Here is a 23,645-nt window from a genome sequence, read left to right as displayed (position 1 = left end):
AACAGGGTCTTGATTTCGCTCAGGCCAGAGTGCGATGGCACCATCATAGCTCACTGACTTTGCTATTTACTTTTACGATTTTTCACTTGGAGCCTTTGCTGGAACATAACATTCAGAAGTCTTTTTTTTTTTTTTGAGCTGGAGTCTCACTCTATCATCCAGGCTGGAGTGCAGTGGTGCAATCTTGGCTCACTGCAACCTCTTCCTTCTGGATTCAAGCGATTTTCCTGCCTCAGCTTCCTGAGTAGCTGGAATTATAGGCAGCTGCCACCACGCCCCGCTAATTTTTGTATATTTATTTATTTATTTATTATTTTTATTTATTTATTTATTTTTTTTTGAGACGGAGTCTTGCTCTGTCGCCCAGGCTGGAGTGTAGTGGCGCGATCTCGGCTCACTGCAAGTTCCACCTCCCGGGTTCACGCCATTCTCCTGCCTCAGCCTCCCAAGTAGCTGGGACTACAGGCGCCCACCACCACGCCCGGCTAATTTTTTGTATTTTTAGTAGAGACGGGGTTTCACTGTGTTAGCCAGGATGGTCTCGATCTCCTGACCTCCTGATCCGCCCGCCTCGGCCTCCCAAAGTGCTGGGATTACAGGCGTGAGCCACCGCGCCCGGCCATTTTTGTATATTTAGAAGAGAGGGGGTTTCACCATGTTGGCCAGGCTGGTCTCAAATTCCTGACCTCAAGTGATCCGTCCACCTCGTTCTCCTAAACCGCTGGGATTACAGGCGTGAGCCACTGCGCCCAGCCCGATCTTCCATTTTCAAGAGAAGAGGAAAATCCCCATTTTCACGGGAAACCTCCTAGTTTTTTAGGTTGACAATGACTCCAAACCATCATGCACCTGCCCCGGTCCTCTGGGCCACCGCGCTGGTGCTGAGCTCCTCCGGGCCCCCCAAGTCTGTCTGTCACCTCCAAGGCTTGGCCCTGGGCCAGGCCTGGCCGTCTGGGACCCCGGAGACTTCCCCGCCCCGCGGCCTGTGGCATGGCCCTTCAGCTGCGCCTCGGGGCCGCGACCTCCTTGCTCCGGCCCCGCCCCGCCCCGCGCGGTGGGTGGTGGGTCGGACCAAACCACCCGCTCCAGCCAGGGAGCAGCAAGGGCGAGGCTCCCCCTCCGGCCACGATGGAGTCTTCCGTTGCCATGGAGCTGCCCGCTCCAAACCACGCCACCAGGGCCGCCGAGGGCAATCGCCAAGGACCGCCGCCTGCCTGAGCAGCCTGGGGTTTCTGAGCCTCCGGAGCCCGAGAACCTGGGACCCAGGCCAGCCAGAGGTGGGTGTGGGGGCGGATGCGTTTGACCCTGGGGCTGAGCTGGAAGGGTTTGACCCCCGCCCCCCAGGCAGAACTCCGTCCCATATTAAACGCCTTTCCCAGAAAGCTGTGCCAGGGAAATGACTTTGTTAATAGTTCCAGTCCCTCGTTCGTTTCAGGGAACCCCGGCGCTGGCACAGCCTCTATTGAGGGGCCCGCCCCTGACTTTGCAGCAGATGTTATAATAAAGCATTATTATAACACATTTACAAAAACATTAAACAAAAATCAAGCGCCAGCTTGTCTGGTGAAAAGTTAAGACTATGAGTGTCTGCCTAGCTAAAAAGGAGAACGTGGTCCATAGCCCCAAAGTCATTTGGTTTTAGTATAACCTGGTTTTGGACGCTGATTTGCCTCTAGTATTTTGTTTTTCCTAAAGGAATACTCCTTTTATCTGCATAAGCCAGGTACTGAGGTAGTAAGCAGGCCTCCTCTAGGGCCCACAGTTCAAAAGAAATGGACTGATATTCTCTGCATAAAGATGGTGCATACATGCACATGTGCAACTTAGAGATTGGTTATAAAGCGAATATCGGTAGCCACTACCCAAGTTAAGAAATAGAACCTCATCAGCACCCCAAAGTCTCTCCCCCATGCCACTCACAGACCCGCTCTTCTTGACCATGGCTGACTTTTTCTTTAGTTTTACTTACCTATGCATGCATCCCTAAACAATATAGTTAACTTTCACTTATTTTAAACTTTATATAAACTTTATATAAAATTTTAAAGAATATATGTGGTGTTATATAAACAATATATAATATAAACATATAGACTATATATAATACCACATATAGTTTTATGTAAGTTTAATAATATATATTAAACTTTATATAATACTACATATACTTTTATATAAGTTTAATAATATATATAAACTTTATGTAATACCACATATATTCTTTAACATTTTTTGAAACAATCCCAAACTTGTATAAAAGTTGCAAGCTCAGCACAAAAAAACTTCTCAAGAAGAATTTGAGAGTAAGTTGCCTTCATGACGCTCTGTCGCCCCCCACCCTTGTAGAGTGTATTTTCCACAAACGAGGACATTCTCCAACACAGCCACACATGGCCCGAGTCAGGAGAGGACACAGGCCTGTGGCTGTGTTTACCCCTCAGCCTGTCAAACATGCTTTGCCAGTTGATTGCATCAGGGCCCCAACGTGGAAGGATCCAGCCTAGAGTCACTTCGCACTGAATTCTCACATACCTCTTTATTCCCCTTCAGTCCAGAATATTCCTTGGCCTTGCTTTGGCTGTCATGACCCTGACACCTTTGAAGGTCATGGGCCAATTACTTTGGAGAAAGTCCCTCCATTTGGTTTCATCTGCTGTGTCCTCGTGATTAGATTCCCACTGTGCGTCTCGGACAGGAAAGTCACAGAGGTGACACCGTGGCCTGTTCATTCCACCCAGTCAGTGGCTCACAGTGGTCACGTTGTCACGTTACTAATGATGTTCATTTTTAGCTCTTGATTAAGGTGGTATCTGCCAGCATCTCCGCTGGGAAGTTCTTTTTTCCTTCGTAATTAACAAGCATTTTGGCCAGGTGCGGTGGCTCACGCCTGTAATCCCAGCACTTTGGGAGGCTGAGGAGGGCGGATCACGAGGTCAGGAGATTGAGACCATCCTGGCTAACACGGTGAAACCCCATCTCCACTAAAAATACAAAAATTAGCTGGGCTTGGTGGCAGGCGCCTATAGTCCCAGCTACTCGGGAGGCTGAGGCAGGAGAATGGCATGAACCTGGGAGGCGGAGCTTGCAGTGAGCCGACACTGCGCCACTGCACTCCAGCCTGGATGACAGAGCGAGACTACGTCTCAAGAAAAAAACAAAAACAAACACAAGCATTTTGTAGGAGGTATTTGGAAGCTATGCAAATATGTCATCACTCCCAGGCTTGGCCTGGGAGGCTCTCATGGTGGACACCTTCTTCTCCTGCCTGGGCTCTGACACCCTCTGGGGTACACCTGGGGCTGCCCTCTTTCTTCTCAGGCTCTGACATCCAGTTCTGAGCCTCAGCCACACACACCGGCACCCTCCTCACCCAGACAGTCGCCCGCATACAGCTCTGAGCCTCAGCCACATACCCTCACCCTCCTCACCCAGCCAGGCTCCGACAGTCCAGCCTGGGCCACTGTGGATCCTGCTCCACCTGCCCTACCCAGGGAACCTACTGTGACAGTGAAGGGAAGCGGGAGAGGAAGAGCATCAGGTGCGCCTCTGCCTTTTTCTCCTCCGGGTTGTGTGAGAGATTCATCCACACGGTGGCACCGCGGCCATCGGGGCTGTCTGTAAGCCTCGGGACCTGAGAATATGACCTTATTTGGACTTACGGTGATGCCTGTAAGTAGCTAAGAGGAGGACATACTAGAATAGGGTGAGTGCCTCATCTGGTATGACTGGTGTCCTTATAAAAAGGAGAAATTTGGACATAGACATGCAGACAGAGAGAATGTCCTACGAAGATTGGAATTTTGCTGCCACAAGCCACAGAACTAGCAGAAGCTAGAAGAGAGGCCTGAAACAGGCCCTTCCCTCGTGCCTTCAGAGGGATCATGGCCCTGCCAGCAGCTAGGTTTTAGACGATGGCTTCCAGAACCGTGAGACAACTCTGTTGCTGAATCCACCTAGGTCGTGGTACTTTGTTATGGCGACCCCAGGAAGCTACGACAACAGGTGGGATGATTTTCTGTACGGTGTGCTCCTGGGAGAGGAATCGCGGAGCCAGAGGGTGCCAGAGGCAGCATGAGCTCCCCCTTCCCCAAAAAACCCATGTCCTGATCCTCCGAACCCGTGCGCATGTTAGGGGACATGGCACGCCCTTGGCTGTTAAGTGCCTGTTGAAGTCTTTTGCCCATTGTGGTGTGGGGCTGTCTGTCTTCTTTATCCACTCATGGATATTCCTTACATGGTCTTGACAGTAAAACTCTGGGTTATGTGCTGTGATTGTCTTCTACTTTGTAGGTTTTCTTTTTCTTTTTTTTTTTTTTTTGAGATGGAGTCTCGCTCTGTTGCCCAGGCTGGAGTGCGATGGCACAATCTCGGCTCACTGCAACCTCTACCTCCCCGGTTCAAGCAACTCTCCTGCCTCAGCCTCCCGAGTAGCTGGGACTACAGGCGCCCGCACCACGCCTGGCTAATTTTTTGTATTTTTAGTAGAGATGGGGTTTCACCATGTTAGCCAGGATGGTCTCGATCTCCTGACCTTGTGATCCGCCCACCTCGGCCTCCCAAAGTGCTGGGATTACAGGTGTGAGCCACTGCCCCCGGCCTGTAGGTTTTCTTTAACTTTCCCTAGGATGTCATCTGAACAAAAGATTTGGTTTTGTTTATTTGTTTGAGACAGAGTCTTGCTCTGTCACCTAAGCTGTAGTGCAGTGGCACGATCTTGGCTCACTGCAACCTCCTCCTCCCAGGTTCAAGGGAGTCTCTTGCCTCAGCCTCCAGAGTAGCTGGGGTTACAGCTGCACGCCAGCACGCCCGGCTAATTTTTGTGTTTTTTGTAGAGACAGGGTTTCGCCATGTTGGCTAGGCTGGTCTCAAACTCCTGACCTCAAGTGACCCACCTGCCTCGGCCTCCCAAAGTGCTGGGATTACAGGTGTGAGCCACTGCACCTGGCCTGAATGCAAATTTTTAACTGAAATGTGGGCGACTCTACCAAATTTTCCCTTTGTGCCTAATGTTTTTAGTGTCTTATTTAAGAAATTCTGAAGTAACAAGTCTCCATTCCTACCCCCCATTGACTCCCCGCTAACACACACACTGTAGCAGAATTTTGATTTTTCCCATACGAGTCTTTAATCCACGTGAGACTGATCTTTGGGTGGGTGCCGACAAAGATGTCCATTCCGTAGCTACTGCTCAGCAACCCTGCTTCTATCCTGCCTAGCGCTAGTACGTGGAGGCCTGTTTCTGGCCTCTCTCATCTGTTCCATTGGTCTGTTTGTCTTGGCCAAAGCACTCTACTGTCTTAATTTTACAGCTTTAGAACCAATCTTGATATCTGGTGGGGCACCGCTTCCCCCTTCAAAACTATTGTTCCATTGTTCTTCCATATACATTTTAAAATTCACCAGACGAGTTTCTCATTCTCTCGCTCTTGCATGTAGACACACACACACACACACACACACACACACACACACACATTTCTGTTGGGATTTGGATAAGGGTTTAGGGAATCTATAGAGCAATTTGGAAAGAACTGACTTCCTGACGACATTGAGTTTCTAGTGCTTGAACATGAGCTATTTATTCATTTTTTAATTTTAATTTTATTTTATTATTACTCCTTTTGAGACAGAGTCTCGCTCTGTTGCCTAGGCTAGAGTGCAGTGGCAAGATCTCAGCTCACTGCAAGCTCCGCCTTCTGGCTTCATGCCCTTCTCCTACCTCAGTCTCCTGAATAGCTGGGACTACAGGTGCCCGCCACCACACCCGGCTAATTTTATTTTTGTATTTTTAGTAGAGATGAGGTTTCACCGCGTTAGCCAGGATGGTGTTGATCTCCTGACCTCGTGATCCGCCTGCCTCGGCCTCCCAAAGTGCTGGGATGACATGCGAGAGCCACTGCGCCCGGCCTATTTATTTAGATTTTCTTTTAGAAAAAACTTTTATTATGGAAAATTGCAAAGTCAAAAAAGTAGAGAGAATGATAACACGAAGCCCCAGGTGCCCATCCCTGCCTCAGCAGCTATCAGCCTCACAGCATTCCTCTCCCATTACCCCTCCCTATTTGTAGTTCTGGACTAGCGTGTTTCAAAGAAAATCCCAGGCAAGATATCATTTCACCTGTAAAAACCTTTGTAGATGCCTCTGACAGATAGAAACTTATTTTTAGCATAACCACAAAATCATCATCAACCCCAATACAATTAATAATTTCTTGTTTTTTTTGAGATGAAGTCTCGCTCTGTCACCCAGGCTGGAGTGCAATGGCGCGATCTCGGCTCACTGCAACCTCTACCTCCCAGATTCAAGTGATTCTTCTGCCTCAGCCTCCCAAGTAGCTGGGATTACAGGCGCCCGCCACCACACTCGGCTAATTTTTGTATTTTTAGTAGAGATGAGGTTTTACCATGTTGGCCAGGCAGGTCTCGAACTCCTGACCTCGGGTGATCCGCCCGCCTCAGCCTCCCAAAGTGCTGGGATTATAGGCATGAGCCACCATGCCCGGCCCACATTAATAATTTCTTAATGGAAACTAATGCCAGTTTGTGCTCACTTTCAGGAATTGTCTCAAAAATGTCTTTTACAGGCCGGGCGCGGTGGCTCATGCCTGTAATCCCAGCACTTTGGGAGGCCGAGGCGGGTGGATCACGAGGTCAGGAGATCGAGACCAGCCTGGCTAACATGGCGAAACCCCGTCTCTACTAAAAATACAAAAAAAATTAGCCAGGCGTGGTGGCAGGTGCCTGTAGTCCCAGCTACTCGGGAGGCTGAGGCAGGAGAATGGCGTGAACCCGGGAGGAGGAGCTTATAGTGAGCCGAGATCACGCCACTGCACTCCAGCCTGGGCAACAGAGCAACACTCCGTCTCAAAAAAAAAAAAAAAAAAAAAAAAAGTCATTTACAGCTGGTTTGCTTGAATCGAGATTTGAACAAGATCCCCAGGTTGCATGTGGCCAACTTGTCTCTCGAGGCTCTTTTCACTTAAAGACCCCCCCTTCCTTATTTTCCCCCAGGCCATTTATTTGTTGAAGAAACGGGTCGTTTGTTCCGTTTATTTTTATGTCCATCTCCTTTAATGTTGCCCGAGAGGGTTCCTCATATTCTCTGTAGAGGTCTGTGTGTCTTTTGTTGTATTTATTCTTGAGTACTTCATGGGTTTTGATGTAATTGTAAATGGTAGCTTTTCTAAATCTTATTTTCTCATTATTTCTTCTGATAAATAGAAATATACTTGATTTTTATTATTGAAGTTGTACCCAGCAACATTACTAAGTTGTTTTAATTAAATAACTTATCTGTATATTTGTTTGGATTTTCTATGTATACAGTCATTTTATCTGAAATAATGACCATTTTTCCCTTCCATTCCTTATGCCTTTTATTTATTTATTTTTTTTTTTTTGAGACGGAGTTTCGCACTTTTTGCCCAGGCTGGAGTGCAATGGCGTAATCTCAGCTCACTGCAACCTCCGCCTCCCAGGTTCAAACATTTCTCCTGCCTCAGCCTCCCAAGTAGCTGGGATTACAGGCATGCACCACCATGCCCAGCTAATTTTGCATTTTTGGTAGAGGCGGAGTTTCCCCACGTTGGTCAGGCTGGTCTCGAACTCCTGACCTCAGGTGATCCGCCACTTAGCCTCCCAAAGTGCTGGGATTACAGGCATGCGCCACCACGCCTGGCTGCCTTTTATTTCTTTTACATCTGATTGTTCTGGCTGGGGACGTGATGAATACTGAGAAGTGGTTTTAGAGAGCATCCCTGTTTTGTTCTCAGTCTTAAGGGAATGTTTTTAATGTTTAAGTGTGACGTTTGCTGTGGTGATTTTTGGTATATATACTCTATCACATTACAGAAGTTCATTTCTTCTTCTTCTTCTTCTTTTTTTTTTTGAGACTGTCTTGCTCTGTCACCCAGGCTGGAGTGCAGTGGCATGATCTTGGCTCACTACAACCTCCACCTCCTAAGTTTAAGCGATTCTCCTGCCTCAGCCTCCTGAGTAGCTGGGATTACAGGTGCCTGCCATCACACCTGGCTAATTTTTGTATTTTTTTTTTTTTTTTTTCAGACGGAGTCTCGCTCTGTTGCCCAGGCTGGAGTGCAGTGGCGCAATCTCGGCTCACTGCAAGCTCCGCCTCCCGGGTTCACGCCATTCTCCTGCCTCAGCCTCCAAGTAGCTGGGACTACAGGCGCCCGCCACCACGCCTGGCTATTTTTTTTGTATTTTTAGTAGAGACGGGGTTTCACAGTGGTCTCGATCTCCTGACCTCGTGATCTGCCCGCCTCGGCCTCCCAAAGTGCTGGGATTACAAGCGTGAGCCACCGTGCCCGGCCAATTTTTGTATTTTTAGTAGAGACGGGGTTTCACCATGTTGGTCAGGCTGGTCTCGAACTCCAGACCTCAAGTGATCCACCCACCTCGGCCTCCAAAAGTGCTGAGATCACAAACAGGAGCTACCGCACCCGGCCAATATTTCAGGAGACCTTCTTTCTGTTATTGCCAGTCCACTTAGAAGCCCACATGAGATCACACACTTAATCTGATTTTTTTCTCTATTTTTTCATATGTTTAAAGTAGCACCCATAATGAATAATTTGATCAATGAATAATCTGATCAATCAACATTAAGTACAGATTTGAAGATGCTGAGTCTTCCTGGTGAATTAAACATGTGGTTAGAATGTGTCCCCACTGCTGGTCCTGCTTTTTGCCTAAGTTTTTTGTCTGTTTCTAGACAACTCCACTAACTTCCTATTTATGGTTCCTGCATTTCTTTCTGACTTTTAAAATGCAATGCTTCTTAGGCTTGTGTTTTAGATGTCTCTTTTAAATTGTAGAGAGTTTGGCCAGGCACAGTGGTTCACGCCTGTAATCCCAGCACTTCGGAAGGATTACCCGAGGTCTTGAGTTTGAAACCAGCCTGGCCAACATGATGAAACTCCATCTCTACTAAAAATACAAAAATTAGCCAGGCGTGGTGGCCTGTGCCTGTAATCCCAGCTACCCAGGAGGCTGAGGCACAAGAATTGCTTGAACCCAGGAGGCAGAGGTTGCAGTGAGCCAAGATCGCACCTCTGCACTCCAGCCTGGGTGACAGAGTGAGACTGTGTCTCAAAAAAATAATAAAGTTAGTTTGATTTTTTGTTGTTGTTCTTGGTTTTGTTCGTTTGCTTGTTTGTTTGTTTGAGACGGAGTCTTGCTCTGTCGTCCAGGCTGGAGTGCAGTGGCACATCTCAGCTCACTGCAAGCTCCGCCTCCCGGGTTCACACCATTCTCCTGCCTCAGCCTCCAGAGTAGCTGGGACTACAGGCGCCCGCCACCATGCCCAGCTAATTTTTTGTATTTTTAGTAGAGACGGGGTTTCACTGTGTTAGCCAGGATGGTCTTGATCTCCTGACCTTGTGATCCTCCTGCCTCAGCCTCCCAAACTGCTAGGATTACAGGCGTGAGCCCCTGCGCCCAGTCTGTTCTTGGTTTTTAATACAATTCGATAATATACTTCCCTTTAGCTTGGTTATTTAATCTATACTTTTACCTTAGGTTTTAACCTGAAAGTTTCTTATTTTGTTCGTTCTTCAACTTTTTTTTTTTTTTTTTTTTGAGTCCGAGTCTCATTCTGTCGCCCAGGCTGGAGTGCAGTGGCATGATTTCAGCTCACTGCAACCTCCACCTCCCGGATTCAAACAATTCTCCTGCCTCAGCCTCCTAAGTAGCTGGGATTACAGGGACGCACCATCACGCCCTTCTACTTTTTGTATTTTTAGTAGAGATGGGGTTTCACTATGTTGGCCAGGCTGGTCTCAAACCTTAAGTGATCTGCCCGCCTCGGCCTCCCAAAGTGCTGGGATTACAGGTGTGAACCACCTCACCTGGCCCGTTCTTCAACATTTTTATGAGACTTAAAGTACAGTCCTATCCAGCATTTCTGATGATTTTCAGTGTGATGCTGGCACACTGGCTAGCCATGTCACCACAGTGGAACCTCCACTGCTTCTTCAGCACACTTTCCTGGGTCTCTCGGTTTCCGATCCCACTGCTCCCACCGGAGGAGCACCCGAAGCTGCCCGTTCCTGAACCTTTCACAGCTGTGTGGCGACGTTGGGTTTGTTCTCAGCTACCCCTGCAGAGGATCAGCCAGCGCCTCTGTCTGCAGGGACAGCTACCCTCATCCCTCCACCTGCCGCTTCTCTTTGCTCCTGTTTCTCCCACTGGCCCTTGCCCTGGTAGATTCATGTATTGAAAACAATACCCCCTGTTGTTAGTGAGGACTCAGGAGAGATCAGAGGTGACTGCCTGTTGGAAGTGCCGTCTTTATCCGGATGCTCAGTGTATATGGTTTAGTATGATCATCTTAAAAGGAACTGTGTGTGTGTAATGACACATTTTGTAAGACTGTCATTCACTGGGTGTCCAGCAAAATGAGGCCACGGAGGCCACATGGAATTCACAAGCACAGAGCTGAATAGGTTTGGCCATTTTCTAAATATTTTCTGAAAATCCCGCCACTCAAAGACTAGCAGTTTAATCAGTTCTTTCAAGTGGAAAAAATATTGTTGGAATTTTACAAGATGCCTTAAAATTCTGCCTCTCAGGACTTTAAAATGCAATTGTTTCTTTGTAAGTTTAAACAATTACTGGCATTGATACATTAATAATTTATCCAAGAAACATTGCTAGGCACTGAAAATATTTTTAGTGAATTATTCTGAAGCAATTGCTAAGCAATGAAAAACAGTCCTCTACAATTTTACAATTTTAGCATCTCATACATAATGTCAACATTTATGTGCATTTCACCTGGAATTACTCATTATTTCAATGTGAAATGATAGTGCTAATTCCCAATGTAAAATGTCTGTCTCTATAATAGGTACATTGACTTAAAGCTTTTTTTTTTTTTTTTTAACACTTTTAGAGTCAGGGTCTTGCGCTGTCGTACAGGCTGGGCTGCAGTGGCACAATCACAGCTCATGGCAGCCTCGACCTCCTGGGCTCAAGTGATCCTCCTACCGCAGCCTACTGAATAGGTGGGACTACAGGTATGCACCACCACGCCTGGCTACATTTTTTTTACCTTTTTTTTTTTTTTTTTTTTTTGAGGCGGAGTCTCACTCTGTCCAGGCTGGCGTGCAGTGATGTGATCTCGGCTCACTGCAAGCTCCGCCTCCCGGGTTCACGCCATTCTCCCGCCTCAGCCTCCTGAGTAGCTGGGACTACAGGCGCCGGCCACCACGCCTGGCTAATTTTTTGTATTTTTAGTAGAGACGGGGTTTCATCGTGTTAGCCAGGATGGTCTTGATCTCCTGACCTCGTGATCCGCCTTCCTCGGCCTCCCAAAGTGCTGAGATTACAGGCGTGAGCCACTGTGCCTGGCCACTTTTTTTTTTTTTCTAGAAATGGGGGTCTCCCTATGTTGCCCAGGCTGGTCTCAAACTCCTGGCCTCAAGACAGCCTCCCACCTCAAGCTCCCATGTTGCTGGGATTACAGGCATGAGCCACTGTGCCCTGCTGATTTATAAGCATTTGGCATCAGCTGTTTTGTATATTAATCATGGTACAAGCACAATGTGATTAATAGGCGTTAAAACCAATCACATATTTAAGGTAAAATAGAAAATAGCCACCTGCCAGGCGCGGTGACTCACGCCTCTAGTTCCAACACTTCGGAAAGCCAAGGCAGGTGGATCACTTGATTCCAAAAGTTTGAGACCAGCCTGGGCAACATGGCGAAACCCTGTGTCTACAGAAAATACAAAAATCAGCTGGGTGTGGTGGTGCATGCCTGTAGTCCCAGCTCCTTGGGAGGCTGAAGCAGGAGGATCAATTGAGCCCAGGAGTTCGAGGCTGCAGTGAGCTGTGATCGCACCACTGCACTCTAGCCTGGGTGACAGAGTCAAACCCTGTCTCAAAAAAATAAAGTTAGACATTAAATTTAATTCTCATCAGAAAAAATAAAGAGTTTGTGATTTTAACATTCTTTTTCTCTTCTTTTTTTTTTGGCGGGGGGGACAGTCTTCCTCTGTCGCCCAGGCTAGAATGCAGTGGCATGATCTCGGCTCACTGCAACCTCTGCCTCCTGGGCTCAAGCAATTCTCCTGCCTCAGCCTCCCAAGTAGCTGGGACTACAGGTTCCTGCCACCACACCCGGCTACTTTTTGTATTTTTAGTAGAGATGGGGTTTCACCATGCTGGCTAGGCTGATCTCAAATTCCTGACCTCAAGTGAACCGCCCACCTCGGCCTCCCAAAGTGCTGGGATTATAGGTGCAAGCCACTGCGCCCGGCCTGTTTCTTAAGTGAAATTATTTAGTTCCAACATCTGGACACAGAAGATTCGGTACCAAGAGTTCCACACGAGCAAGGTCCTAACATTCCCAAAATGATAACCAAAGTGTAATAATAATTTTGAAATTATTTAAGAATTCTTTTTGGTGCCAGATGTAGTGGCTCAAGCTTGTAATCCCAGCACTTTGGGAGGTTGAGGTGGGCGAATCCTGGCTGAGACCAGGAGTTCAAGACTAGCCTGGGCAACAAAGAGAGACCCCCCATCTCAACCCATAATTTGAAAATTACCTGGGCATGGTGGCATGTGCGTGTAGTCTTAGCTACTTGTCAAGGTGAGGCAGGAAGATTGCTTGAGCCCAGAAGTTGGAGGCTGCAGTGAACTGTGACTGCATCACTGCACTCCAGCCTGGGCAACAGAGTGAGACCCTGTCACAAAAGAAAAAAGAAATTTCCCAACAGTGTTCCGGAGTGTCCCTTTACACTCCCACCAGCAATGTGTGACGATGCCAGCCCTTCCATAGCCTTGCCAGTGCTCACTGTTGGCAGCGTTTTGATCTCAGCCATTTTTTTTTTTTTTTGAGATGCTCTGTCGCCCAGGCTGGAGTGCAGTGGTGCGATCTCGGCTCACTGCAAGCTCCGCCTCCCAGGTTCACGCCATTCTCCTGCCTCAGCCTCCCGAGTAGCTGGGACCACAGGAGCCCGCCACCACACCCAGCTAATTTTTTCTATTTTTTAGTAGAGACGGGGTTTCACCGTGCTAGCCAGGATGGTCTCGATCTCCTGACCTTGTGATCTGCCTGCCTCGGCCTCCCAAAGTGCTGGGATTACAGGCGTGAGCCACTGCGCCCGGCCGATCTCAGGCATTCTAATCAGTATATAGTAGTATCTCATTATGGCTTGATTCATATTTCCCTAAAGATACCGATGTTACAGAGTTTCACATGCATATTGGCCATTTGTATATCTCTTTTCTTATGGAATTCCAAATCTTTTGACTTTTTTTTTCTTGAGACGGAGTCTCGCTCTTGTCCCCAGGCTGGAGTGCAGTGGCATGATCTCGGCTCACTGCAACCTCTGCCTCCCGGGTTCAAGCAGTTCTCCTGCCTCAGCCTCCTGAGTAGCTGGGATTATAGGCACTTGCCACCACACTCGGCTAATTTTGTATTTAATTATTTTAATTTTGTATTTGCTGGTGGGAGTGTAAAGTGATACTCGGGGATACTGTTGGGCAGTTTCTTTTTTCTTTTGTGACAGTGTCTCACTCTGTTGCCCAGGCTGGAGTGCAGTGGTGCAATCACAGTTCACTGTAGCCTCACCATGTTGGCCAGGCTGGTCTGGAACGCCTGACCTCAGGTGATCCACCTGCCTCGGCCTCCGGAAGTGCTGGGATTACAGGTGTGAGCCACCGTGCCCGGCCTCTTTTGACCTTTTAAACTGGAGTGTGGACTTTATGCGGTTGATAGGAGCTCTTCGTGTGTTCCAGATGTAAGACCTGTGTCAGATATGTGTGTGCTGCAAATATTTTTACCTCATCTGTGGTTTGTTTTCTTAATATCTTCTTTAAGAGAAATTGTTAATTCACCGTTTTTAAATCTATGATTTTATTGATCTATATTTTGTGGTCATCTTTTGTAACTAATTTCTATCTCCCAGCATGGAAGACGACGGCAGCCTGCTCCCTGAGGACGAGCTTTTGGCCAATGCCCCTCTTTTGGAAGATGGTAATAAAGCTTCTTTCACAGTAACACAAGTTTCAGCAACAAGAAAGACAAATGACATGCTTCACAGTCACCCTTTAATTCCCTTTATTTCTGGGAGAGGGTATCTTTTACACTCATATTTTTCTCTCAAAGAGGGAACTTATATTATTGTCTTTATCTGAAAGAAAGATAAATTGTGGCTGAGATGTTGAAGGCGGCAGACCATAGTTTTCTAGTTTCCAACATCAGTATTGAGAAATCTGATGCCATTTTTATCCCAGTCCTTTGAATGTGACCTATTTTTGTTTTCTTTTCCTGGAAGCTGTTTTTAAAAAATCTCTGATGATCTGAAATGTTTCTGAGACGTGCCTTGATTTGGTTCTAGCTCTGGGCACAGGCAGAGGCCATCGCAATCTGGGAACGCATTTCCTTCCCACCCCCACCCCACTCCCCATCCCGTTTTGGGTTCTGTTGTGTGCTGAGTCAGCTCCTGGCGCTGTGTGGCCTTCTCCCCCCCCGCCCCCCGCCACCGTCTCCCTCTGCCGCCCCCCTTGTGACTGTGGCTTTCTGCCTTTTCCATCATTTTTACTGAGATTTAATGAAGGGAAGAAAAACTGTGTTCCCTTTGCTGTGTTTTGCTGGAAGTCCACTGTAATCTTCTGAGATAGTGACCTTCAGCCTCTTTTGTCTGAGAACCCCTTCGCATTCTTAAAATTATTGAAGACCCAGAGAACATTTGTTTGTGTTGCCTGTATCTTTCAATACTTACTGTATCAAAAATTAAAGCTGGAAACATTTTAATACTTAGCCACTTAAAATAGCAATAACGAACCTATTAGCGGTAACGTTAAGAGTCGGGTTTAACGGAAGACAGCTGGAGTCTCAGAGCTGTCTGTTGTGACGTCACCTGTCATGCAGCCTCTGGAAAATGCCACTGTCCTCTCATGGGAAGAGAGTGAGGAGACAAATGGCTTGCGAGTGTGATCATGGACAGTTTTCACCTCGCAGACCCTGAAAGACACTAAGGGACCCTCAGGGTTCCTTGGATTTTGCTTTGAGAACCATCAAGTTAGAGCTTGTCAAGATTTATCCTAAAACTGGCCAGGTGTGGTGGCCCACGCCTATCATCCCAGCACTTGGGGAGGCCGAGACAGGTGGATCCCTTGAGGTCAGGAGTTCAAGACCAGCCTGGTCATCATGGGGAAACCCTCTCTCTACTAAAAATATAAAAATTAGCTGGGCATGGTAGGACACACCTGTAGCCTCAGCTACTTGGGAGGCTGAGGTGGGAGGATCCCTTGAACCTGGGAGGCGAAGGTGGCAGAGAGCCGAGATCGCGACACCGCACTCCAGCCTGGGCAACAGAGACTCCATGTCAGGTTCATGACTACGCCGAACGTCATGTTGAGGTCCAAAGGGAGTGGGTGGATGAGCAGAAGGAACACTCGGGGGGCCGTAGACAGGTGAAAAAGGATTTTATTCAGCAGGAGCTCTCCCCATTGGCTTTGTCTCACACTGTCCACCCTGTCCTGGCTGGTTAGTCCGGCGGCTCCCACACACACAGCTGCGTGGCCGGCTCTCCCTTGACTTCAGGGTCAGCAGCTTAACTCTGTCTCTGGACACGAGCCAAGTGGTGCTGTGCCCTGGCTCCCCGCTGTCCGTCTGCAAAGACGGATGCCCCTGACTCTCTCTCTCTCTCTCTCGGGGTGCCAGCGCCCCAATCCCACTGAGTCACCCAGGCTGTTTACCTCTGCCTGTGCCTGTGTGGCTGCAGTGCAGCCAGGTTCCTTACGCCCTGTCCCAAAAAAAGAAAAAGATTTATCCTAAAACTTCAGATGCAAATGTTTGATCTGCTTTTTTTAAAAAAAAACAAAAAACTCTTGCCTTGATTTCTAGAAAGAGATGAATTAGAGGATCCGGAGTTTGACATCAAATGTCTTCTGCAGGAAGCTGAGGATGACGTGGACCCAGGACACAGCAGGTAACTCGGAGGATTGGGGGGTGGGAGCTGGGGGGGTGAAGGGAGTGGGGCAGCTGCTTCCTCCTTTCCACAGGCTGTAGCTCCCGCAGCTCCCGCCCTGAAGCAGAACTGTCAGTCACCTACCCCGGCAGGCCACACCAAGGAATGAGTTTTGAGCCTGCAGCTGGGGTGGTGGCAGCTGACGTCCTTTTCATCCTAAGCTCAGTGAAAGAACTAGATACTGATGCTGATAAATTGAAGAAGAAAACAGCTGAGGACAGAATGCAGGCATTTCACCTGCGACAGAACCTGAGCGCCCTGGATAAGATGCATGAGGAGCAAGAGCTTTTCATTGAGAAGATGAGGTGAGCTGGGGCTGAGGCCGCTGCACCTCCACCTCTTGCTGCCCCCCAGGCCATGACACGGGTGCAGCAGGGGTGGTCCTGTGCCTGTCATCACCCTGAGGGCCTGCAAGGGAGGGTTCCACAGGGTCTCCATGGAGGAGTTCTGCAAGCCCCACCCAGGAGCTGGTGCCCAGCGCTCCCAGCCCCCTTCCCACAGAAACGGCAGAAACAAGTGGCCCCGCTGCCCCCAGCGCCACCCAGAGTTGCCAACTGTCAAGCTTTCGCTGTAGCTTCTTTCTCTGTGTTTGTGTGTGTTTGTATTTTATATCTATGGGGTTTTGTGCTAAATTATTTTAAAGCAAATTACAGACATGATACTTCACTCCTAAATATTTCAGCGTCTCTTAAAAAATAAAAACATTCAGCTGAGAGTGGTGGCGCACGCCTGTGGTCCCAGCGACTTGGGAGGCTGAGGCCAGAGGATCACTTGAGCCCAGGCAGTCAAGGCTGCAGCAAGCCTGGGTGACAGAGCAAGACCCTGTCTCTAAAAATAAAAAACTGAAAGACAGATGTTCTTCTGCATAACCTCTTGCCCATAACTTGGGCACCTAACTTGGGTACTTCACCCAGGGAAACTACGATTTCCCTCCTCGGCTCCTGCAGCACCCGTGTGTCTTCCAAGTGACCTTCTTGGCCGTGCGCGGTGGCTCACGCCTGGAATCCCAGCACTTTGGGAGGCCGAGGAGGGCGGATCACCTGAGGTCAGGAGTTTGAGACCAGCCCAGCCAATATGGTGAAACCCCATCTCTACTAAAAATACAAAAATTAGCTGGGCGTGGTGGTATGAGCCTGTAGTCCCAGCTACTTGGGAGGCTGAGACAGCAGAATCGCTTGAACCTGGGAGGCGGAGGTTGCAGTGAGCCGAGATCGCGCCACTGCACTCCAGCCTGGGTGACAAGCGAGGCTCTGTCTCAGGAAAAAAAAAAAAGTGACCTCCAGAGTTCGTGCTCTGGGCTTTGCTCCATTGTTTGTACCTGAGGCTGGAGTCGCCCCCAGGAGCTACCGTGTGAACTGCATTCTGTCCCGGCCCATGCCCCGCTGGTGCCTGGCCCGCACTCTGGAAGATGGTGGAGGAGCTCCAGCTCCCCGCTCCCGTGGGCCCCAGACCTCCCACCACGTGCCCTTCACATGCAGGAGTGCGCTCGTTTACGCAGACCCAGGTTCCCTCCCGCTCCTGCACTGTCCTCGGCCCTGGGGAGCATGTCACCTTCAGGTGGGGACCACACAGCTGCCCCTGGGCAGAGATTTCCGAAAATGGACGACAAGACCCTGCTTGTGTGGCTTGAAGGTGTTAGAGAGACCCCTGGCCTGGGCGAGGGGGACTCTGGGGGTCTGGCTCTGCCTCACCTGGCCCCACTGCCACGCCCACTGTCACTTCAGAGGCTGGAGTTTCAGGCAACCATCATCTGACCCTTGCTTCCCTGTTCCAGAGGAGAGCTGCGCGCCTGTCGGCAGAGGCAGGACCTGATCGACAAGCAGCAGGAGGCTGTGGCAGCTGAGATGGCCACAGAGGAAGAGGCAGGCAACATGTAGGTGGCCCTTGCCAGGGGGCAGGGAACCGGGCATGAGGTCAGGGCCGGAGGTTCATTCGTTCACCCAAAGTGAGGCGTGAAGCGCCTGCTGTGTTCAGGCCGATGAGGAGCCCCAGTGTGAGGCCACAACACAAACACACAGAAGCATGTGAGGTCGGCAAAGCTGGGGCCTGGAGGGCGCCGGGGCTGGATCTCTGGGAGGCAGGGCCGAGTGGGTCAGCAGTCAGGGGAAGGCCCCTTGGGTCACTCTTGCCTGGAGCAGCAGGGTGAGGCAGCTGAGGGCGGGGTGAGAGGTGAGAGGCCTACATGTGTCCCACACTCCCAGGCGGGAAGGCCTGGGGGACGCTGGAAACGCCAACACTCACTGACAGGCATTGCTTCCGGAGCCTGGCTCCACGGCTGCAGCTCCGGCCTCCCTCACCCTCCGGGGGCACCGGGTGCCTGCAGGGCCTGCCGAGGTCAGCCCAGCCCTGGAAGGCCCCAGCAGGGTGCCCGTCCTGGAGGTGCTAGTGCAGCCGTGGGGAGCAGAGGGCCAGCAGCCAGGGGCAAGGGAACCAGCAGGTCCTCCCGGCCCTGGAGCGTGAGGGGCTTCGGGCCACTGCAACCTCCGCCCCTCCAGGTTTAAGCAATTCTCTGTCTCAGCCTCTGGAGTAGCTGGGATTACAGGCATGTGCCACCACACCTGGCTAATTTTTTTGTATTTTTAGTAGAGACAGGGTTTCACCATCTTGGCCAGGCTGGTCTTAAACTCCTGACCTCGTGATCCACCCACCTCGGCCTCCCAAAGTGCTGGGATTACAGGCGTGAGCCACTGCACCCGGCCCTCTGCAGGGTTTTGACCTGCCTCATTCCTGGACCGTGGCACCCAGGATCTAGGGGTGACCGCCATACCCGGCCAGCTGCTCGAAGCCCACCCCCCATGTCCACATGGCCGGGAACTCTGGCCAGCATCACGCTGTGCCGCTCTCGTGGGCAACCACCCACCGCCCGGGAAGTGGTCTCTAGGAACGTGGCTGGGCTAGCGCTGGATGTGCACTGGGGTGGATGATGCCCAGGAGGGGAGCAGGAGGGAGGGAGGGGACCCAGGGCGCCCTGACGCGAGGGCCTGGGGCTTGTCACATGTTCTGGGTCCTTCCTGGGTCAGAGGCCTGGATGGCTGCTGCCCCCAGGGGCTTCATGCAGGGGCAACTGGGGGCCCAGGGCAGGCTCCCCAAGCCCTCACTCCCCCTGGGGCTGGGCCATGTGGGCACTGCCTGCGCAGCGGAAAGTGGGCATGTGGAGAGCCTCCCGCCAGCCCCACACTCCACCAGCTAGGTGGCCCAGTGCCAAGATTTCCCTCCTGAGGGAGAGGAGGCCAGGGAGTGCCCGGTGAACCTGAATGGCCCCTGGGTGACTGAGGCCTGACATACACCTGGCCTGTCCCTTCGCCTCTGCAGTGCTGCCGTGGGCCGTCTCCGGGCCGTGTCCAGACGCCTGTTTGCAGAGCTGGAGAACGAGAGAGACCTGCAGTCGAGGATTGAGGCCGTGCTGAAGGAGAGAGAGTGAGTCGGTGTGCAGCCAGGACTGGCAGCAGGCGGGTGTGGAGCCGGGACTGGCAGCAGGCAGGCCCCAGAACGGCGCGGGTCCTTCCCATCTAGGGGCAGAGAGCAAGATCTGGGGAGCTTTGCACCTGACCGGCAAACTGTGGGAAGTGGAAAGGGGACTCGGCGAATGCAGTGGTTGGAAGGATTAGTCTTCACGTCACCTTTTTCAGTTTCTCTGGGTTTGTTTATGTTCCTAGGAACTCCAAAATCAGGTTCTTTTTCCTCTTTCCTTGTTTCTCATGCTTTGTGCTTCCAAAGAACAGCGAGCTGGGTTTCAAAACCCAGGAGAGAGACAGCTGCCTCGTCCTAAATGCTTTCCTGTGGAGCTGGGTTGGATGCGTCGAGTTGCGTTTGGCGAGTTTGGCAAGAAGGGGTTTGGGAAGGTGCACGAATTGCTCAGAGCGACTGAGGGGACCCTGAGTTGACCTCAAGTAGGACTCCCGAACCACACAGCCCCCAGCCCCTGGAGCTGCAGCCAGGTCCATGACGTCCACAGCACTGACCCTGCACGTGCCCAGGATGACCTAAGCTTTCCAGCCTGGGCAGGGCAGGGGGCACAGAGAGGGCTGAGTGTGGGCCTCAGGCCACCCCGCCCCCAAGAGTGCCCATGCCACCAGCCCTCATGCAACCTAACATCTCAGCCTCACCCCACTGAAGACACCACTGGGCTTTGACCCAGTCTCTGACCTGCACTCATTGTGATGTAGTCAAGACCCAGTCTCTGACCCACGCTCGCTGTGATGCAGTTTCTGGCCCAGTCTCTGACCCACGCTCGCTGTGATATAGTCACGACCCAAGCTGGTGTCCAGTGCCCTGCACCGTGGCCCCACCTGTGTGGGCAGCGGGAGGGGTGCGGGGGAGGACGCTGAACCCAGCTGCAGCTGAGCGTGCAGGAGAGCACTGTCCCCTGCGGCCCTCCTTTGACAACTGGCTCTGTCGTGCCCCTCTCGCTGCTCAGCAGCACCTGCACCAGGGCGGGGGGCTTCACAGGGCTAATGAACCCCAGAAGGCCTCACTTTACTAGGTTGCTGTGATTGTCCACTTCTTTAAAAAAAAAAAAAAAAAAAAAAATTTTGGGCTGGGCCCAGTGGCTCATGCCTATAATCCCAACACTTTAGGAGGCCAAGGCGGGTGGATCACCTGAGGTCAGGAGTTCAAGACCAGCCTGGGCAACATGGCGAAACCCTGTCTCTACTAAAAATACAAAAATTAGCTGGGCTTGGTGGTGCGTGCCTGTAATACCACCTACTTGGGAGGCTGAGGCAGGAGAATCGCTGGAGCCCAGAGGCAGAGGTTGCAGTGAGCCAAGATTGCACCGCCACACTCCAGCCTGGGTGACAGAGTGAGCAAGACTCTGTCTTTAAAAAAAAAAAAAAAAAAAAAAAAAGGCCAGGCGCGGTGGCTCACGCCTGTCATCCTAGCACTTTGGGAGGCTGAGGTGGGCGGATCATGAGGTCAGGAGATTGAGACCATCCTGGCTAACACGGTGAAACCCCATCTCTACTAAAAATACAAAAAATTAGCCGGGCATGGTGGCGGGCACCTGTAGTCCCAGCTACTCGGGAGGCTGAGGCAGGAGAATGGTGTGAACCTGGGAGGCGGAGCTGGCAGTGCGTCGAGATCGCGCCACTGCACTCCAGCTTGGGTGACAGAAGGAGACTCCATCTCAAAAAATAAATAAATAAATAAAGTTGTTTTTTTTTAAACAATTCCAAACTTACAGAAGAGCTGCAAAATGGCACCAAGACCCCCTGTGCCCCTCGGCCCCGCGTCCCAGAGCCGTCCCTGGAGCCCATGTGGGCGTTGTGTCAAGGGTGGCCCCTCACCTCCCCCAGTCAGAAGGAGCCTCAGTTCTTCTGTGACAGGCGGACCTTGCGGTTCTGAGGATTGCAGGCCAGGGGCTGTCCCGCATAGCGCCCGTGCTCGATGCCTCTGGAGGTGATGACCAGTCCCCTGGGTGTCCTCTTGTGAGACACGTGATGGCTGCCAGCCCTGCTGTGGGGCCGCTGGCTTCTTCAGTGCAGCGACGCTGTTCCCTTGGAAACTGATGCATAGCTTGTGGGCAGAAGCTTTGAGGCTGGGAAATCCTGCTCCATGTCCCCTTTCACACGAGCGCTGGCATCCCTCCGTGTTTCTTGCCAGAATTAATTCCTGCTGTGATGGCTTCTAAGGGGTGACTTTCCAGTTCCACCATCCCTTCCTGTTAGTTGGCTTTCCACCGTTAGGGGCGCGTTCTCGCCTCCGTGTTTGCTCACCGTGTAGGCTGGGAGTGCTGTGTCCCTGCGGGTATGATCCGGCCCATCAGGATTTGTCTGGATGCTCCAGCCGCCTCGCGTTTGGTGGTGGCATCCTTCCGCATCCTGCGTTCATGTCTGTCGCTCTGTGGGCATTTTCGGGCACAGTGAAAGGCTCAGGTTCCCCTTCTTCTTCCCTGCCCTTGCCTGGACCCAGCCCCTTAACTGTCAGTAGACAGAGGTGGGAAACGTGCACAGCTCTGCCTGCCTGTATTGAAAACCACCCGTTCACATCTATAATTCCAATTGCAACCAAAGCCGCAGGTCTTTTTCACCCCCCTTCTCTGATGGTGCGAACCCTGCCTCCCACCATCCTCATTTCGGGCAGGTAGTTGCCCCATCGCTACCCGCAGGCGGCCCTGAGCCCCCGGAGCCCACCTGCCGCCCTCCTCCTGTGGGCCTGGCTGCTGCCGGACCGCCCGTGGACTTCCCTTTAAGTCAGCTTTATCTGGGTCTAATTTGCATGCAGTACAAAGCATCCGGAACATTCCCTGCATATCTTCAGTGGGCAGCCCCACTCCACCAGGCAGCCTCTGGTCTGCTCTCCACCCAGTGTTGAATTTTCTAGGACGTCACTCCAGCAGATGTTTGCAGGGCGCTCCCTGGTGCCCGGCTCCCAGGTGCAGCCTGATGCATAGGGCTTATGCATATGTGTGCCCCCATGTCTGTCCACAGCTAGGGGTCCTGTGTGTCCCTGTGTGTGACCACGGCTGGGTGTCCTGTGTGCCCGCGTGTCTGTCCGTGGCTGGGTGTCCTGCATGTCCCCGTGTGTGACTGCGGCTGGGTGTCCTGCATGTCCCTGTGTGTGACCACGGCTGGGTGTCCTGTGTGCCTCCGTGTCTGCCTGTGGCTGGGTGTCCTGTGTGTCCCTGTGTGTGACCGCGGCTGGGTGTCCTGTGTGCCCCCGTGTCTGTCCACAGCTAGGTGTCCTGTGTGTCCCTGCGTGTGACCATGGCTGGGTGTCCTGTGTGCCCGCGTGTCTGTCCGTGGCTGGGTGTCCTGCGTGTCCCTGCGTGTGACCACAGCTGGGTGTCCTGTGTGTCCCTGCGTGTGACCACGGCTGGGTGTCCTGTGTGTCCCTGCGTGTGACCATGGCTGGGTGTCCTGTGTGTCCCTGTGTGTGACCATGGCTGAGTGTCCTGTGTGTCCCTGTGTGTGACCACGGCTGGGTGTCCTGTGTGCCCCCATGTCTGTCCGTGGCTGAGTGTCCTGTGTGTCCCTGTGTGTGACCACGGCTGGGTGTCCTGTGTGCCCCCATGTCTGTCCGTGGCTGGGTGTCCTGTGTGTCCCTGTGTGTGACCACGGCTGGATGTCCTGTGTGCCCCCATGTCTGTCCGTGGCTGGGTGTCCTATGTGTCCCTGTGTGTGACCACAGCTGGGTGTCCTGTGTGTGCCTGCGTGTGACCACAGCTGGGTGTCCTGTGTGTCCCTGCGTGTGACCGCGGCTGGGTGTCCTGCTTGCCCCGTGTCTGTCCACAGCTGGGTGTCCTGTGTGTCCCTGCGTGTGACCACGGCTGGGTGTCCTGTGTGCCCGCGTGTCTGTCCGTGGCTGGGTGTCCTGCATGTCCCCGTGTGTGACCGCGGCTGGGTGTCCTGCATGTCCCTGCGTGTGACCACGGCTGGGTGTCCTGTGTGCCTCCGTGTCTGCCTGTGGCTGGGTGTCCTGTGTGTCCCTGTGTGTGACCACGGCTGGGTGTCCTGCGTGCCCCTGTGTCTGTCCACAGCTAGGTGTCCTGTGTGTCCCTGCGTGTGACCACGGCTGGGTGTCCTGTGTGCCCACGTGTCTGTCCGTGGCTGGGTGTCCTGTGTGTCCCTGTGTGTGACCATGGCTGGGTGTCCTGTGTGTCCCTGCGTGTGACCACGGCTGGGTGTCCTGTGTGTCCCTGCGTGT

General features: G+C 51.7%; 1 protein-coding gene across 1 annotated transcript in view; it reads left to right on the top strand.

Annotated features, from left to right (window-relative positions):
* The first annotated feature begins 1,185 nt into the window (after nt 1-1,185).
* The window catches only part of CFAP74 (cilia and flagella associated protein 74), a 79,205-nt gene continuing 56,745 nt past the window's right edge, over nt 1,186-23,645 (top strand). The window contains exons 1-6 of the mRNA XM_030805524.1: nt 1,186-1,277; nt 13,935-14,002; nt 15,878-15,962; nt 16,163-16,306; nt 17,776-17,874; nt 19,314-19,418. Coding sequence (XP_030661384.1) covers nt 13,936-14,002; nt 15,878-15,962; nt 16,163-16,306; nt 17,776-17,874; nt 19,314-19,418 — 500 coding nt within the window. The 5' untranslated portion in view covers nt 1,186-1,277; nt 13,935. The remainder of the gene's footprint in view (nt 1,278-13,934; nt 14,003-15,877; nt 15,963-16,162; nt 16,307-17,775; nt 17,875-19,313; nt 19,419-23,645) is intronic.

The sequence above is a fragment of the Nomascus leucogenys genome, chromosome 24 (genome assembly GCF_006542625.1).
Source record: "Nomascus leucogenys isolate Asia chromosome 24, Asia_NLE_v1, whole genome shotgun sequence".
Taxonomy (NCBI): domain Eukaryota; kingdom Metazoa; phylum Chordata; class Mammalia; order Primates; family Hylobatidae; genus Nomascus; species Nomascus leucogenys.
This window is presented reverse-complemented; position numbering and strand designations above follow the sequence as displayed.